Consider the following 18,467-nt stretch of genomic DNA (forward strand, 5'->3'; position numbering starts at 1 on the left):
AAACAGGAACTGTATCCTAAATTCAAGTACAACTGGTTGTGCCCTTACACAACTGGATGTGTGCACAAGGCTTTCCCCACCCCAGAATGTGTTTTTCTCACATGGTGGTTGTGGACTATGTGGTAAACTACTACTCATTTTTCAAGACTAAGTTTAAACATGGAGATCGAGAGGTTTGGTTGATCCTTCAGTCAATTGCCATAGCACCTGGTAATTCAGCACCTAGAAGAGTGCCTGGTAGAAAGGAGATGTTTAACATTTAATAAATGTTAAGTATTATCACTGATTGAAGTCAATTATGTATGTCATTGAGATATTTACAACACCTAGTGGTCAAGGAATATTGATGTGTGTGCCTGTGCATACGTGCATGACAATAAAACGCATTTAAAAGACAATAAATTAAAATAGAAAAATAGGGAAAGACTTCATAGAATTAATAACACTTGATCTGAGCTTTGAATATGAGGAATTATGTCAACAGGTAGAGAGATGGAAGAGGACATTTTAAGCAGTTGAAATAGCATAAACCAAGTAATATATATGGAAAACAGTACTTACTAATAGGAAAGTCATCCATTTAAGAAAATTGGAGCAGAATAGCATAGAGGTTAAAAAAACTGGCTCTGGATTTACCATCCTTTGTCATGTGACGTTGGAGAAGCTATTTTCCACTCCTGATACCTCAGTATCATTGTCTGTCATATGAAAAAAGAATAGTACACACTTCATAGAGTGGTGGGGAGAATTTTATGATAATACATATAGAAAACACTTAGGATCTGGCATATATATTTTACTATGTGTTATAGTTATTGTTGTTAAGGTTTTTAAAGAGCTAAAACTATAGTGGTAACTTAGAGCTAGATTTTGAAGGAACTAGGAAGACATGCTAGTAACTATGGGGTTTGTTTTTTATTTCTTGATTAATTTTATTTATCTAGTTTAAATATCACATATTCAAAAGTTACTAAGCCCCACCACCTAATGTCATCACATTAGGGTTTAGGGTGAAAATTCAACCTATGAATTTTAAGGGAACACAAACAATTCAGTCCCATACATTATAGAAAGTGGTTCTGAGTGACATTTTACAGCAAAGTTTTAGGAATATCTTTTAAAATGGATTAATCTAAGCATTTAATTGCTGTAATTTGTGTGCAATATTTTTAAAAAGTTGACAAGTGGTATTGCTTTAGATAATATATCAAAAGTTTTTCTTCCCAGTGACTAGGGATAATGTTCACCAAAATGATTAAATTCCAGCGTTATCAAAAGATGTTCTGTTTTCTTTTAAGCTAGAAATTTATTACATTTTCCCTTTGAAAAATATCTTTTATGATGTCAGTCTCATAATATAGGGTATTTCCCAACAGTAATTAGGTTACATTATACCTATACCATTAACATGCTTTGGAAGCTAAAAATCATATCTTAACAGGAGAAAACAATAGCATGAATGTATTTCGGTAGCTCTGTTTTGTTTCTGTAATTGTCAATGCAAGAAAGTATATTTTAATAGGTACCATGAAGGAAGAGAGGAAAAAAATGAGCAAGAATGGAACACTTCTACAGTTAGGGTAAGGGAGTTATAATCATTTGAAATTGTACTGGGTAAATTCTGCAATGCTTCTGTATGAAGTGAGAGTGGAGAGCTGAAGATAGTGCCTTGTCAACAAAGTAGAGAAGTTAATTGTATTTTGAGGGAAATAGTTGCTACTGTAAAGTTAGTCACACTTGTGCAGGGCAGGCCAGGTTGACAGTACTAGACTTGACTCAGTTCATTATATGTGTAATATAGGCCTTTCCTCATACTCCAGATAAATATAGACAACATGGTCTCTATATCAAGTTAATAGAAACTAACAAGATGAAAATTATTTCATTTGCCTTGATTTGATTCTAAGAAAGAAAGTGATCACTAAAGAATTGAAATATATCTAAAATGACCTTTTAACTAGTTGGAACCCCAATAATAATAATAATAATTGATAATAGCTACCAATTATTGAACCTTTATTATTTTCAGATATATAGTAGACCCATTAATTAGGTATTATTTATAATCATGATAGCCTTATAAATATGTTATTATCCTTTATTACTATTGATATTTTTTAGTAAACCAAGTTCAGATCATTGAAATAATATGCCTAAGGTCTTACTAATGATGTATGGTTAAAACAGCAACAATCTCATTTATATTCAAAACCCATGTTCTTTTGCTTAATATTACCTTAATTCTCTTAAATATATTTTCAGCAATATGATAATGAATTCCCTGTCATATTGTTCATCTGCCATTGACCCTTAGCACCTGCACTTATATTCCTTTCTGGGAGTCTAACATTTTGTTCTGTTGGTCATGGTTAAAAGTCTATTTTCTTTTCTTTTGTTCTTCTGGGAACTTAGAAACCTAAAGTAGTACATTTGAAACATTTATTGCTAAATTTCTCATTGACACTTTATTTTCTAACAAATATAATTGGCTTTTTCTTCTTGCTTTTATTTTTATTTTTTTAGATTTCTTTGACCTAGCTTAGGGAATAATAGCAAACTGATGTCTGAGAACACATTGTAAGACCAAATGCTTGTAAATAATAGAGGATAATATTGGGTTGAATGTATGCCAGAAACTTCTACTCCTCACTAAAAGTCTGTCTGAGCAAAATATGTTGAACTTTAAAAGTGAAGCCATTTCTTTGAAAACTGCAGTTTCTGGTAGCCATTTATGTATTCTTAGTTAGCTTTTCAACCAGTATCCCAGAAGAGCCTGATGCCATGACCTTAGTATTATTGAACAGCAGTGTACATGGGGTCTTTGTATTTTGTAAACAAGATAAAAAAGTCCCAAACATCATGTGTGTCCTCAGAAAGTTTATAGTTTAAATTTGGGTTCAGCTCAGTGCAACACAACAGAGAGCATGCAGAGAATGCCAAGTGAGCCTTACAGTTATTACATCTAGGGGGATGGGTGAAATTTTGGAAGTTCTTTAGGGAAGACATAGCTACAGATCTTATTCAATAATCCTCAGAGCAGAGCATAGGGTGGACTAGGAAATTTGTGATATAGCACATGCTATGCATGTTAAGCTATTAGTCAATTCGGTTATAAAAACCACTGCCAATTTAAAGGAAAAAAATAGACAATGGACAGATTTAAGATATTATTACTTGGCTAAATATTTCAGTTGTGCGTACGTATGTGTATAAATGAAATATGTAGTTATGTAGCCTGTATTTAGGGACTTATGGATGAAAATGACTAATTTTTATTGTACAAGCAATGTATATATAGGTATATATATATATTACATATGTAAGTTACATATATAACTTAATTATATATATATTTATTAAATAATTTCACTTAATTCTCAGAATATTCAGGTGAAATCAGTAGGGGGGGGCCTTAATTTTACAGATTATGAAATTGAGGATTAAGAGACTTGGTAGTGGGCTTTCCTGGTGGCGCAGTGGTTGAGAGTCCGCCTGCCGATGCAAGGGACACGGGTTCATGCCCCGTTCCGGGAGGATCCCACGTGCTGCGGAGCGGCTGGGCCCGTGAGCCATGGTCGCTGAGCCTGCGCATCCGGAGCCCGTGCTCCGCAACGGGAGAGGCCACGACAGTGAGAGGCCCGCGTACCGGAAAAAAAAAAAAAAAAAAAAAAAAAAAAAAAAAAAAAAAAAGAGAGATTGATAGTTTTTTTAAAGATCATGTATTAATTAGTGGTGGAGCTGGGGTTCACATGCCTTCCTCAAATGGTTGTGAAGATTCCAAAAAGTGCTTAGAAAGATAGTTGGCACGTAGTAAGCCCTATAGCGATGTTACCTATTATTATTATTACGACATGGCTCGTTTGAAGGAGGTTTGCTTTTATTTTCCTTTTTGTTTAGTGCACACATGATAAAGCGCAGCTACATCCACCATGTTATTGGAGAACTTCCCCCACCCCCTGAGCAACTTCCATACTGAGTAAGCTTTAGATAAAGCCTCTGCTGTGCAGAAGTTATCGATTGCTTGGTATTTTCTGTGTCTCAGCATCCAGACATTCCCCTTGACCTGTGGTTATACTGCGTTTAACCATCTCGTACTCATCTCATGTAGGTGACATATGCACCATCTCTGATCAGAAGAAACAATAGAAAACAAATGAGTTAGAGGTATTCTGAAAGTTTAATTAGGGACTTGTCAAAATAACTCAGTTTGCTATTTTCACTCAAAAAGCTTTCAGACGTCTTATTTGAATGAACGTTCAATTTAGTTAGGGCGATGAACTTAACGATGTAAAGGCAGAATCAGGAAAGAGAGAAGTGAAAAATAAAGAGATTAGACTACATTGCCTCTATCATTTTAAATTGAAACACTACTTTGGAATAAATGAAACAACAACATATAGTTTCTTTGTCCACGAATCAAGGCACAGGGTAAGTCATTTTTTCACAAAATGTTTTTCATCTAAGGATTCAAAAGTCCCAGCTATTTCCAGTTAAAGCAGCATCTGTTGCTTTGCCAGTTTCCACAGAGATGAGCTCGTGTTGATTTTCATCACATTTTTTCAAGCCTGGAATCTGGTTAAAACATGCAAACAGTCGCATTGACAGTTAAGAGGTGCAATCATACAGTATCTTTTTACCTGCATTTATTTTGATTCAAATGGCATTTGAAATTATGAATCTAAGCATGGATTATTTTTAAATAATTTGGCTTAGAGTAAGCAGTATCATAAGATAAAGCATTCTAGAAGGAAGAATACTGTGATATATTCATGTTCTTAGAAAACAATTATATTTACTTTAAATCTTCTCAATTGAAATCTGTATTCTATCTTTTCAACACCATTTTGGGTGTTACTTTTTTGGGATAACTTGTAAAAAGAAGTAGTTTCTCAATTACATCTTATTTTAGCACATTGTCTAAACTGCAGATTGACCATCATAGAGATTTTCCTGTTATCCAATTACTAATGCTTCCCTATCATTATCCATATGTTGACTGCACATTAACATTCTGAGGTGAAACCAGATTTTTAAACGATGGTGTTGTTGAATTGGAAATGTCTGATATTTGCGTACTTACTTTTAATGAAAGTGTAAAAGGAACAGTAGAAGAACAAACAAAGGTTAAAGTACTGGCAAATGTTCTTCATTACCAAAGTATTATAGTGGACTGTAATCACTCACTTTGCCGAGGCCTTTTTAATATACCCGAAGTTTCCATACTTAGTCTTCCCAGCTATTCTAGATAATTAGGTGGAAAATGTTGAGAAACCCTAAAAATTGAGAAGATGAGTAATGTATCTTCTTCTGTAGTTTTGAAATGTTTTGAATGTTTAGTTGACCATTTCAAAAGAAAATTGCTATGTGATACCTAGCAATTTTTAAGTTTAATATTCTATATTACTAATAGGGGAAAAATTACTAATATGTCAAAATTCTCCACTTATATGAATGCATTATCACTAATTTCCAGGAGAAACAGGAAATGCAAATGATCACCCACAGAATGATAAAAAGAAAAGCAGTTATGATGGAGCATTGCCTGATACCAAACACTGTTCTGTAGACTTCACTTATCGCAAACTCTCAACAGCTTTATAAGAGGATATTGTTATCCTTACTATGTAGAAGAGTAAACTGAGGCTCAGAGAGCTTTAAGTGATTTTTACAAGCTGTTTAGTAGTGTAATAGGAAGTCTAATTTATGTACTTTTCAATTATATAAAAATGTTGCCTCACCAGTATTAGTTTGCTATGAAAGGAAGTAAAGTCAATTTCATATAGTAGAATAAAATCCCTACCTTCCTTTTCAGTGAGAATTATCCACTGGCATTTTAGTAATAATGCTTACAGGTATTTTTACATGAACAAACATTTGAAATACCTGTTTCCATTGTAGATGTCATAGTACCTTAATTATCAATATCCTGTTTCCTCAAAGTAAAAATTTTACAAGATTTTATTTCCCCCATTTTTTTCCCTCCATTTAAGGTTCTCTAGTTCTTTATGACTTCTGATAACTATATATGAAACAACTCAGGGTAGGCATTGGGGATCAGTAACACAGTACATTATAATGATAAATAATGGGGACAGAATTTTTATTTTTTTAATTTATTTTTTATTTATTTATTTTTGGCCGTGTTGAATCTTTGTTTCTGTGCGAGGACTTTCTCCAGTTGTGGCGAGTGGGGGCCACTCTTAATCGCAGTGCGCGGGCCTCTCACTGTCACGGCCTCTCCCGTTGCGGAGCACAGGCTCCAGACGCGCAGGCTCAGTAGTTGTGGCTCACGGGCTCAGTTGCTCCGCGGCATGTGGAATCCTCCCCGACCAGGGCTCGAACCCTCGTCCCCTGCATTGGCAGGCAGACTCCCAACCACTGCGCCACCAGGGAAGCCAGAATTTTTATTTTTAATTTCATAGTCCTTTCCTAATGTAAAGAAAAAAGTCACTAAATATGGGCTAAGAATGTGATAGGAATCAAATTTTGTTTCAATATGTACTCTATTGTTAGAAATAATTGAACAAAATTCATAATCTTAATTTACTTCAGCTGTTAATATATACATGCATTTATAGTGATCCTTTTTCATAAATTTATATAAATTAATGCCCTGAACTGGCAAGTATACATAAAGAATTCATGAGAGTGATTGCTCTTGGAGAGAAATTAAAGGGTACTTCTTCAATTAAACAATAAAGGGTACTTACTCATTTTATTGTTTCATATACTAATGGATAAAAACATCAATATTTGTTCTTTATTCCAGGTAGTTTGCTTAATATTTAAACATCTCAAAATAAAACCAAGTAAATATATTGGGAAATATACTTTTTATCTTCTCTAAATAAGTGATGTTCTATCATTTTTTCTCATGAAATATTTAGTCAGAAACTAGAAATCTGTTTGAAAATACAGAATGATACTTACTGTGTGCATGTCTATAAAATGTACAAATTACTTTTTAGTCTAATTTTGTTATCTTCACATATAAATATTCTGGGTGCTACTCCTGATATGATAATGATTATGAAGACTAGTATTGGGTCGCTGTCAGATTTCCACCATGACAGTGAGATTGATAAGTTGTTTAGAATCAGGTTCCCAACTAAAATAATAGAGACATCATGGCAAAGTAAAAACAACAACAAAAACAGAAGTTAGAATAATACCAGCTTTTCTCTACAACTTCCTAGATCTGTGTGCCAGGAAGGGCAAGAGATTTAAACTCTCTGAGCATTATATTCTTTATCTTTAAAGTAGACATAAAAATATTTTCTTATCAAGATAATATTGATGGTTAGAAATAATATGGAGAGAGAGCACCTAACTTAGTGCCTGAGATGGGCATTTATTTTCTACGTAAATTTCTTAAAAGCTGTCTGGAGGGCTTCCCTGGTGGCGCAGCGGTTGAGAATCCGCCTGCCGATGCAGGAGACACGGGTTCGTGCCCTGGTCCGGGAAGATCCCACATGCCGCGGAGCAACTAAGCCCGTGAGCCATGGCCACTAGGCCTGCGCGTCCGGAGCCTGTGCTCTGCAATGGGAGAGGCCACAACAGTGAGAGGCCCGCGTACCGCAAAAAAAAAAAAAAAAAAAAAAAAAAAGCTGTCTGGAAAAGACAATATATACGTCATAACAACTGATTCCCTGGTAATATAGAACTGATAATAATTATAAGGTAAGATTTTGGAAGGATTCAATTTATCTTCAATATGGTTTTTGAATTATTCAGTTTATTTTTAATTCTAAGTATTGCATGTGTGATTGCTAGTCAGAGGAAAAAAACAGAATATCTCTTTATCCAAACTATACCAGGCTTAAACACATTAGAAATTATTTATAAAGTGACAAAGGGAGAATAGAAATGAAAGTACAAAGACTGTCATTACTTGTTTAAATTATACTTAACTATTGGAAAGATGCATTTTAAAAATTCATCTATTATTTTACACTTTAATAGCCTTTAATAGAGGTCTGATAGTAAAGGTAGAGGACAGTAATGACTTTTTGCAACTTATAGAAAATTGTACCTTTTGACTAATATAAAACTGAAATGTAATATATGGCTTTAATTTATTCATATATTTCCAGTCTTCACAAGGGAATATTCAGAGGTTGACTGATTTAAGAGTAACTTAGTCTTAACATATGATTAATGAGAACAGAATTGAGTTAATCAGAGTAGCATAAGGTAAATGATATCCAAGCAACATTATATATAAATAGCAGCATTTCACATCTTATATCCAGCATCCCGTTTCAGAAATTTGTATAGCAGGAATAGAACTTGCAACATCACAGTGGCCCAGATTACTGATTTTAGCATAAGGACTTCTGAAACTTGAACAAAAGTTCATTCTGGCCCTTAAGGTCCAGAAGAAGGGAATCTCTACAATGACTTTACATTACACAACATAGAAATATTTTCAACTTTTATTCATTTAACAAATACTTGGGATGGTTATCTTTGCTTTCATTTATAAAAGCCAACTATTTTTTAGACATTATATGTCTCGTTTTACATTTCTGTACGTGTAATTTTATTTCATGCTCACAGCAGTCCTGTAAGACAGGTGTTGCTTTTTATATTTTACTCTACAGAAGAGGAAAGTGATACACAGTTAAGTATCCTTCCTAAGTTAACAAGCAAAATGAATTCCTTAGTTCAAAATGCCTTAACATGTGCTTCTACTATGCATAATTTATCAAGGACTTCCTTTTTACTTTCAGGGATGACTTGTCAAGCTCGAACATCATACACTGAAGATGAAGTTCTTTGGGGCCACCGTTTTTTCCCTGTAATTTCCTTAGAAGAAGGATTCTTTAAAGTTGATTACTCCCAGTTCCATGCAACATTTGAAGTCCCCACGCCACCTTACAGTGTGAAAGAACAGGAGGAAATGCTTCTTATGTCGTCCCCTTTAATAGCACCAGCCATAACTAACAGCAAAGAAAGACATAATTCTGTGGAATGCTTAGATGGACTAGATGACATTAGTACCAAACTTCCATCTAAGCTGCAGAAAATTACTGGAAGAGAAGACTTTCCCAAAAAACTCTTGAGAATGAGTTCTACAACTTCTGAAAAAGCCTACAGCTTGGGCGATTTGCCCATGAAACTTCAACGAATAAGTTCAGTACCTGGCAACTCAGAAGAAAAACTGGTATCTAAAACCACCAAAATGTTGTCTGATCCCATGAGCCAGTCAGTGGCTGATTTGCCACCAAAGCTTCAAAAGATGGCTGGAGGAGTAGCCAGGATGGAAGGGAATCTTCCGGCAAAACTAAGAAAAATGAACTCTGATAGATTCACATAACAAAACACCCCTTCAGGCATTATTTATTGTTTGATTTGGTAATAGTCCAATATTTGGCTGATGAGGTAATCCTCTCTAAGGAATCTGAAAGGTACATTTTTTCCCCCAGTCATATATACATATTTGAGAACCTTCCTTTTCAAGTATTGCTAATGTGCAAAAGAAAAAGTTGTAAAGGGAGGACATCAGAAGGAAGTTCTTATTAACGGGCATGTATTATCACATCAAGCATGCAATAATGTGCAAATTTTACATTTAGTTTTATGGCATGATTTATATATGGTATATTTATATTGTATATTATGGAAAATGTATATATATATATTTAAAGGGGTAGTACCCTGCACAACATTTCTAACATACGTATTAAGCCAAACATGAATTGATAGCTTTCAGGGTGATAAAACTATATATATATATGTGTGTGTGTGTGTACACATAGTTTTATATATACACACACATATATGTACATATATACACATACACACACACGTACATACATATATCTGATAAAATTGTGATGTTTTGTTCAAAGTTGTAGTTCTTGTGCATGTTTACTTTATTAGGCTAGGAAGGCTTCTGGCATTAATTATTAATACCAAATATTTTAGCCTTAAATTATTTGTCATTTTAAAATCTGATTTAATGTTTTCTGCTGTTTAAGGTCCTGGAAGGTTTTCAATTGTTCTTTATACGAGGGAGTCACACAAGTCTGTGCTACTTATGGCCCTGCAAAAATATAACCATTATATGTTTAACTTGTAAATTTTGAAGCATACTAATATGCTGACAATTTCTTATGATTTTTAAAAGTTGCTAGTACTGGGGAAAAATAAATATTGCCATTTTGAGAGTTGGTCCTTTCCTGGACTGATTAAAGTCTGGAAATCTCTTTTACATATGATCTAATACAAATATGAGTTCTGAACAAATGTTGAATCACTGTAATAGTCAGTAGCGAAGTTATATTGAATATATTGGAATCTGTGTAAAATTACATAATTAATGGTCCCTGTTTCAAACTGAGTTAATTGGTAACATTTTCACTCTTTTTCTCAAACTTTTGTCATTTTAAAAACCAGTAATTTATCTTTGAGGAGATAAAACAATACAGTGAAACAGATGATGGGTATTTATGTGTAAAATATGTATGTCTCATTGAGTCTCTCTTTATGCCATTCTCCTGTTTGTGGCACTTGTTATAGCAGGACAGACTCTTTTCCTCACCTGGGGAACCTATTTCATCCCTTGCCTGTCACTCAATTCAGAAGGAATGTTTTGTATATACCTGAGAGAATTTAAAATCAGATAACTTGAAGATATTTTACCCATGTGAGTTTTTTGTTTTGTTTTGTTTCAGTAAACACTCAATTTATTGGTGTCTTGGATCTCTGGCCCACCAAAATAATTTTAGCAGTACTATTTTTTGAACCCAAAGGTTTGATATTTATGACTCATTAGTAGGAATCAAAACTATTCCTCAGAAGAACACATGAAAAATAAAGATTTGGAATGCAGGTTTTTTTTTTTTTTTGCAGTACGCGGGCCTCTCACCGTTGTGGCCTCTCCCGTTGCGGAGCACAGGCTCCGGACGCACAGGCCCAGCGGCCATGGCTCACGGGCCCAGCCGCTCCGTGGCATGTGGGATCTTCCCGGACCAGGGCACGAACCCGTGTCCCCTGCATCGGCAGGCGGATTCTCAACCACTGCGCCACCAGGGAAGCCCTGGAATGCAGAGATTTTAATGAAAATTTACAAGTGCTCCTTATCAGAATATCATGGATTTTCCTATAAAACTGTTTGGGACATTGCAATCTAAGTCTGTCCAGAATTAATCTATTTCTCCTTATAAATTGTAAATCCTTAATAGCTGGTTTGGGCTCCCACTATTTCCCATTGTTTTTAGCAATCCTGTGATGATTTTCGTATTGGAAAATTATTACATCAACAATTCTATCATTGACTACAATAATACCTTCTGGCTACCTCTGTATCAATCAAATTCTGCAGGTGCAAACATATACCAGGGAATTGTTACTGGCAAAATGATCAACTTTGAGCATCCAACCACTGTGAATAGAGCTGGTCACCCTAACCCTTATCCCCAAACTTTCTTATTTGCTGGATATAGGAAATGAAATAGTAGCAGAGAGAGAAGGAGACCCAGGGACCACAGTATATTTATTATCAGTGGAAGAGACTGCACAGATCATTTAGTCCAACCACTTAAAACTAAACAGAGCCATAATTTAATTTAGAGAGTCATTTTAATTTGTTTTTGGCACCAAGAGGAATATGAGACCAAAAATAAACTCTCCAAATATATTCATTCATTCATTCAGCAAAATTTTTGCATGTCTTTAATGTTCTAGGAATTTTTAGCTTCTGTAGATTTGGGTATGACTAAGTCAGAGGTCACTGCCCATTCAAACACTGCATATCAGTGGGGGGGGGGAGACAAAAAACAAATGACACAATTTCAGAGTCAAAATATCAGTTAAGGGAAGGAAAACAGGGTAACATGACGGAAAATGACTGGGTGAAATAAGAATTGATTATTTTAGAAGAGGTGACTGGCTTGGGGGGGGATGATATTTGAACAAAGACCTGAATGATGAGAAAGAACCACTGTTGTCAAATTAATTTTTCTTAGTGAATGCTATTCCTTTAACTTTCCCACATATGTATGGGAAAGGTATGATTTCTGCATGTAATTGCAGTTTAACCCCTATTGCTAAGTTGATCATAGGTCCCAGTTTACCCAGGAGAGTTCCAGTTTATACCTGTTGTACCTGTGTAATTATTACTAATACTCCCTTTCACTCTTATAATGTCCTGGTTTGGATGATATATGGTGACTCTACGTTTTTGTTGAAACTAAATTATGAAGTCTGATATATTTGGATAAAAATAAAGAATTGCTTTTTCTTCTCATTTTGCTGAATTTTTTGACACTGGTCATTCCAAGCAAAGTCATCTCAGTTTCATATATTTTAGCCTGTAGGACTTCTCATCAAAGTGATTTCCTGTAACATTTGTTCAATCTGTACATGACATGTTTTCCTAGCAGTGAAAAGTTATGCATTTTATTGACTGAATAAAAAATAAACCTCTGGTATTTCCATTTCAGGAATTTGTAAGAGCTCAAATCAAATGGAGTAAAAGTCTACTTAAGATAATTTTCAGCCCACCAGTGTGGTGACTAAAAAAAAATCAAAATCTAATGTGTTCATTGAACTGAATAATTCAACTTAACTAGAAACTAGTCCCTTTTAATGGGATTTTCATGGTATAGCTCCTGTCATGGTAAAATATTTCATTCTATTTATCAAAATGATGTAAATTAAAAAAACACAATTATTTTGATAATGCCTATTTTCACTTTAAATATCCTCAGCAATATGTGAATATGCTTTTGTAAATATATATTAAACTAAAATAAGGATATTTTATCATTGATTATTTTTGAAAAAATTTTTATTCTGTTTTAAATTCATCCATATATGGCATTAAATATTCTGAAAAGTATTTAGTTATCTCAGTACTCAAGAGTCACTTTGTGGAAATAGAATGGAACCATAATGGATGATTTCTCTGGGAGGAAAAGTGAGATTCTGGAGAAGGTGGCTTACGTTCTATTTGAATGAAAGTTTCTTCCATTTCATACCATGAAGAGAGTTCAGCGTGACTGTACAGAACATCTGTGAGCTCTATTCCGAGTATGTGCTTGAGTTCTGTTGTACATATTCAGATTAGCATCAAACTAATTGCATTGTCTAGCATGCAGTTTATTATTATTTAAATGTACAAGGTCATTTAGGTTACAAAAACAGAGACTTGTGTAATCAATACTGCAAGTTCAGTTTTATAAAAACTGTATTAAACTTTCAAAATATGATTGGGTTAAATTTCTATAGCGTGCTCATCATTTTTCTACTTCCCAAGAGTTAATTACTCACATTACTTGATTTGGTTTATCATAAGACTTTTAACTCCTAAAAATCAATGATTAAATGATTGAAAACTTATAATTCAATCATTATAAGTCATTCCTTGAGATTTACTTTTATTTTGGCTCCTTAACTGGTGAGATGCTTCAGCAATATGGAACCTGAATTTAATAATACAGATTATTTGAGACCTGCATTTCTTGGAGGAAGCTTCATGACCATCTTACCCTTTGCTGAACCTGAGTCTCAAAAGCCACAGTAAGTAAAGCAGACAAATACACAGTTTTCCTGATTTTGTTTAAATATCAAATCACCTTTTAGAAAAGTGCTCAGTTACTTTTTCTTACAGTGTTTCAAAGAAAAAGTGTTTTCCTAATTTTAGATCAGATGAGTTTGATATGTCGTATGTCCAACTCTGACACCTCACAGAATTAATCTGCAAAGCCAAGTTCCTGTAGCTCCTGACCTAGAGGAGTTCAAAAAGGATGATCCTCCTTATCCAGTAGAATTTTTTTCTCAATCAAGATTTTTTTTACCTGAAAAGTTTTCTTGAAATCATGGCTGTTTCTAAATATTCAGGCTGTGTAGGATCAATGAACAAAAGATATGGTAGGGCCCATCATCTCTTCTCTTTGCTTACTAAGATCAGCATTCAGTTTATCTCTTGCTTATCCTTTCCCAGCTCCACGAGTCAATCACTTGTGTGCTGATTTGCACATAGTATTTGGATCTTCACAACAGCTCTACATGGTAGAGATTATCCCCATTTTAAACTTGAAGAAACTGATTCTCAGACAGGTTGTTTAGAGAATCCACAAACCTGAGTAGTCTCTGCCCTCTTTGGTGGTTCTACTGATATGCAATTGCTTCTTCTGGATTTTCCATTTGGGGGCATTTTCTGTTTACTTTACACTGTGGTAGATGAAGATCTAGTTCTATTTCTAAAACTTGCTGTCCACCACACCTCTACTACATACACCCTACCCTAAATTCCCAATATTGTTATATTGTTTTCATATTTTTAATTAGGTTAATTATCAGTGTTAAGTTCTACTGCATTTGAGCCCATATGTTTTAATCATTTTACTCAACCTCACAGCCTTTTCCTCCCTAGAGTTGATAGAGTCATTTTTTCTTTGCTTATTTATACATGTACTTATCACTAATTTAGCCACAGTGTCCTTTCCAATTATAAATACTTTCCTGTTAATTCTTCAAACACATAAAATATTGGAACAGTTTTCTCTTCTTGACAAAATCCCTACCAAAGCATCCTGATCTGCTCAATTTTGTGAATTTCTCTCGATTTATAGCTGTTGTCTTGGAATCTCCCTTTATCATCATCATGGGGATTCCATTCACCTCTTTCTTGGTATAGAAACCCAGTTTCATGGAAAATATGCAGTTTTCTTGGTTTACTCCTTGGTTTTTCTTTTTCTTTTCTTTTTCTTTTTTGGCCGTGCTGCATGGCATGTGGATCTTAGTTCATTACCAGGGATTGAACCTGTGCCCTCTGCAGTGGTAGCACAGAGTCTTAACCACCAGACCACCAGGGAAGTCCCTAATCCTTGGTTTTGATAAAGCACATTTTCCAGGAGTTTCTCAGGGGAAAAATAAAACCTGGTAGTAAACTTTTTGAAACCTTGATTTCTGTAAATAAATTAATTCTTCCCTAATAATTAACATTAAGAGTCTGGTCTAGTGTAGAAATGGCATTCCTTCTGAATTTCAGCAACATTTTTCATTTTTCTCCTAGTTTCCAGTGTTGCTATTGAGATGTCTGTTGCCATTAAGTTTTAATCCCTTGTACAAAACTGATTTCTCCCCTTAAAACTTATAGGATATTCTAATCTTCCCTGGTTTTCTAAAATTTCAAAATTTCTGCCTAAGTGTGCATCCATTTTAATCTTTTGCCATGTGCTTTCAATCTGGAAACTCATGCCCATCAGGAAAATTTTCTTAAGTTTTTTTTCCTTTATTTACTCCCATCTTCCTCTGTCCTTTCTGGAATTTTCATTATTTGGATGTCAGAACTCTTGGAATGATTTTCTAATATTCTCATATTTCCTCTTTTATTTATCTCTTTGTATTTTTTCTCTATTTTCTTTAATTTTCAAGAACTTTTTGTTGTTGTTGTTCTCTAAGACTTTCCTTTTTTAAAGGGTCTTTTTCTTGTACCATAAGTGAAGGATTTTAGCTCTCTCAAATTTTTGATAGTGTGTTTTAAATGTTTCTTCTACCTTCATTCTGTTTCTAATATCTTTTAATACATATGATTTTGAATTTATTTTCTACGGAGGCAACTAAAAAGATTATTGAGGCTCTGTGCAATTGTATGCAGTATGTCCAAGCATACGTAGTCTTCACTTTTCAGTGACATGGTTGGACTATTTATGGAAGCTATTGATAGTATCTTTAGGCTTCTTCTTTAAGGTCAATGACATTTCCCAGATGAGACTCTTTTAATCACCTACCTACAGAGGAGGTACCTGACCGCCATTGTTCTGAGGACCAGTTGAATTGATTAAAACAAAGGAAAGTCTGCTTTTTAAACAGACTTTCAAGAGTTCTTCTTGCTACTGTCTCCTTTCCTGACCTTTTTGCCTTGCTATGCCTTTAAAATTCCTCTACTATAGTTTCAACAGTTTCAGGAAGTAGCAGTAGTAAATACTTATATTTAATCTACCATTTTGAGAAGAGAGGCCAGTTTACGTGTATTAGTTTTCTATCATTGTTATAATCAATTACCACAAATTTGCAGCATAAATAACACAAATGTATAATCCCACAGCCAGTAGCTAGAAGTTTGACATGGGTCTCACTGGGCTAAAAATCAATACGTTACCAGGGCTGCAATTCTATCTGGAGGCTCTAGAAGAGAATTCATTTCCTTGATATTTTCAGTTTCTAGAGGCCATCCATATTCTTTGGCTCATTGCCCTCTCCTTGCACTTGCATCATCAAAGCCGAGAAAGTTGCATCTCTTTGTGCCTTTCTTTCATAGTCATATCTTCTTCTGACTCTTCTATCTTCTGCCTCCACTTTTAAGGACAATTGTGATTACACCGGGCTCACGTAAATAATCTAAAATAATCTTCCCATATCTGTCCTTAACGTAATCACATATGCCAGTCCCTTTTGCCAAGCAAGGTAACATATTCACAGGTTCCAGAGATTATAATGTTGATTTCATTGGGGACTGTTATTCTATCTCACTAATCTTTCTTACTTATCCCCTTTTATATAAAAAGAATGTAGATTCAACAAAATATTTTTTCCCCATATCTAAGTATATTTAAAAATAGGGGCAGCGTTTATTTTCATTAATGACATCCTTCCTTGTGAAGAAACGTATTTCATAAGACATTATTTAATTATTTTCTTAGGAATATATTTTTGTCCTAGTTGTGAGCAAATGTCTGACCAGGCTTTATTTTCCAATTCTTCACAGAGGTGGAAAAAACAAACAAAATAAAACAAAACAAAGCAATGTTTCATTAAATAGATTGAAAATAACATCCATAACTTCAATGTCCTGAATCTAAGCTTGTACATCAAGTCTACTTTTCTTGGTTAGCATCCTATGCTTTGGACTTAAAAAATATCAAAGGTGGATTTAAATTTCAGTACATAACCTAAAAGCTAGTGTCAGTATTTGTTGGCAGAAAAATATGTGCCACATAGACACTTAAAATGTACGAAAGCTTGTGACCTAGAAATTAATTTTATAAAATAAATTCCATTGTATTTTAACCAAAAGAACAATGAACTGTATGCAGAGACAATGGATGGGCCCATGGGAGTTGGTATTTTGATCAAGGTTTATGTTTCAGTGGCAGACTGAATGAGAAGGGGAAATCAGAAAATGTCACTTAGATGAAGTTTTATTTTTGTAAATCAAAGTTGATAACATGTCTTCTACCCAGTATTCCATTATTATAATGATATGGACTTACAGTGATAAAGACTTGTAAAGTCTATGAGATATATGGCTTCCTTTTTTATTAAAGCTTCCTAAATAAATGATTGGTTTTTATAATCAACTTTTATCTCTTCTCCCTCTTACACTGATGAAGTGACTTCTTGGTTTCACTAACTATTTGTATTAAAAGGAAAATTGTGCACAGAATTGTTGCAGGAAGGGGGCCCCCTTCCAGGGCCCGAGAATGGGCTCTTGTCTAACACTCGAAAATGAATTGTCCGAGGAGGCACACGTGCTGACAAAGCAAGAGACGTTATTGAGAAGGAGCACCCAGGCGGAGAGCAGCAGGGTAAGGGAACTCAGGAGAACTGCTCTGCTGTGTGGCTTGCAGTCTCGGGTTTAATGGTGATGGGATTAGTTTCCGGGTTGTCTCTGGCCAATCATTCTGACTCAGGGTACCTTCTGGTGGCGCATGCAATCACTCAGCCAAGATGGATTCCAGCGAGGAGGATTCTGGGATGTTGGTAGGACATGTGGACTAGCGTCTCCTTTCTAGCGTCTCCTAGAATCGTCTCCGTATTCTTCTGGTTGGTGGTGGCTTGTTAGTCCTTGTTAGTTTGATCTCTGTCGTAAGATAACTCATGCAAATTGTTACTGTCTTTGCCTGGCCAGGGCAGGCAGTTTCAGTCAGTGTTTCCCCTAACAGAATAAGACAATTAATTATAGACTTGTATTTTTGTATAGGTTTGACTTCACTGGCTCTAACTTTCCCTGTATATAAAATTTATAGTATGAAACTATATTACATTACATTCTGAGATTTGTATTTCACATTATTCAGAATTTTACTTATAATATCTAGATTTGGACATGTGAATGAACTCTCTCATCCACCTGTGGTTTTTTGACTAAGTTGACTCATGTTTAATGTCAGACACTTTCCATTCTTGATGACTTACAGAGTTGATATTTAACAGTAAAGAAAACATTAAGTGGCAGATATTTGGTAAATTGAGATCTATTCTGTGATAAAATATACAGTTTCTTAAAGAAAGTAAGATTAATGATAAATCTTAGGCTAGTTAGTGGATAAAATAATTATTGATGATTAAGTTGGAGGACAAAAAAACGTTTGCATGGAGAAGTATACATTACAGTTAGTCTTGAAGCGGGTAGTTTCCCTCTTGGATGAGAATCAAATGTTGATACAGTTGGAATGGAGTACTAACTGAGAATGACCAGTATTTATACCAATAATGTATTCTGAATCCATAAG

At 34.6% G+C, this 18,467-nt stretch overlaps 1 protein-coding gene across 5 annotated transcripts in view; it reads left to right on the top strand.

The window, feature by feature from the left end:
• KCNJ3 (potassium inwardly rectifying channel subfamily J member 3) overlaps nt 1-18,467 on the top strand; it is a 188,799-nt gene that overhangs the window by 149,306 nt on the left and 21,026 nt on the right. For 3 of the 5 annotated variants that reach the window (XM_067026050.1, XM_067026048.1, XM_059053289.2), the window contains one exon: nt 8,733-13,217. The exons of 1 other annotated variant lie outside the window; for it this stretch is intronic. In XM_067026050.1, coding sequence (XP_066882151.1) covers nt 8,733-8,738 — 6 coding nt within the window. In that variant the 3' untranslated portion in view covers nt 8,739-13,217. Of the gene's footprint in view, nt 1-8,732; nt 13,218-18,467 lie in introns of those variants that run through there. One more of the 5 variants, XR_010839114.1, reaches the window with a different exon arrangement.

Source organism: Kogia breviceps, chromosome 2, assembly GCF_026419965.1.
Source record: "Kogia breviceps isolate mKogBre1 chromosome 2, mKogBre1 haplotype 1, whole genome shotgun sequence".
In the NCBI taxonomy this organism is placed as follows: Eukaryota; Metazoa; Chordata; class Mammalia; order Artiodactyla; family Physeteridae; genus Kogia; species Kogia breviceps.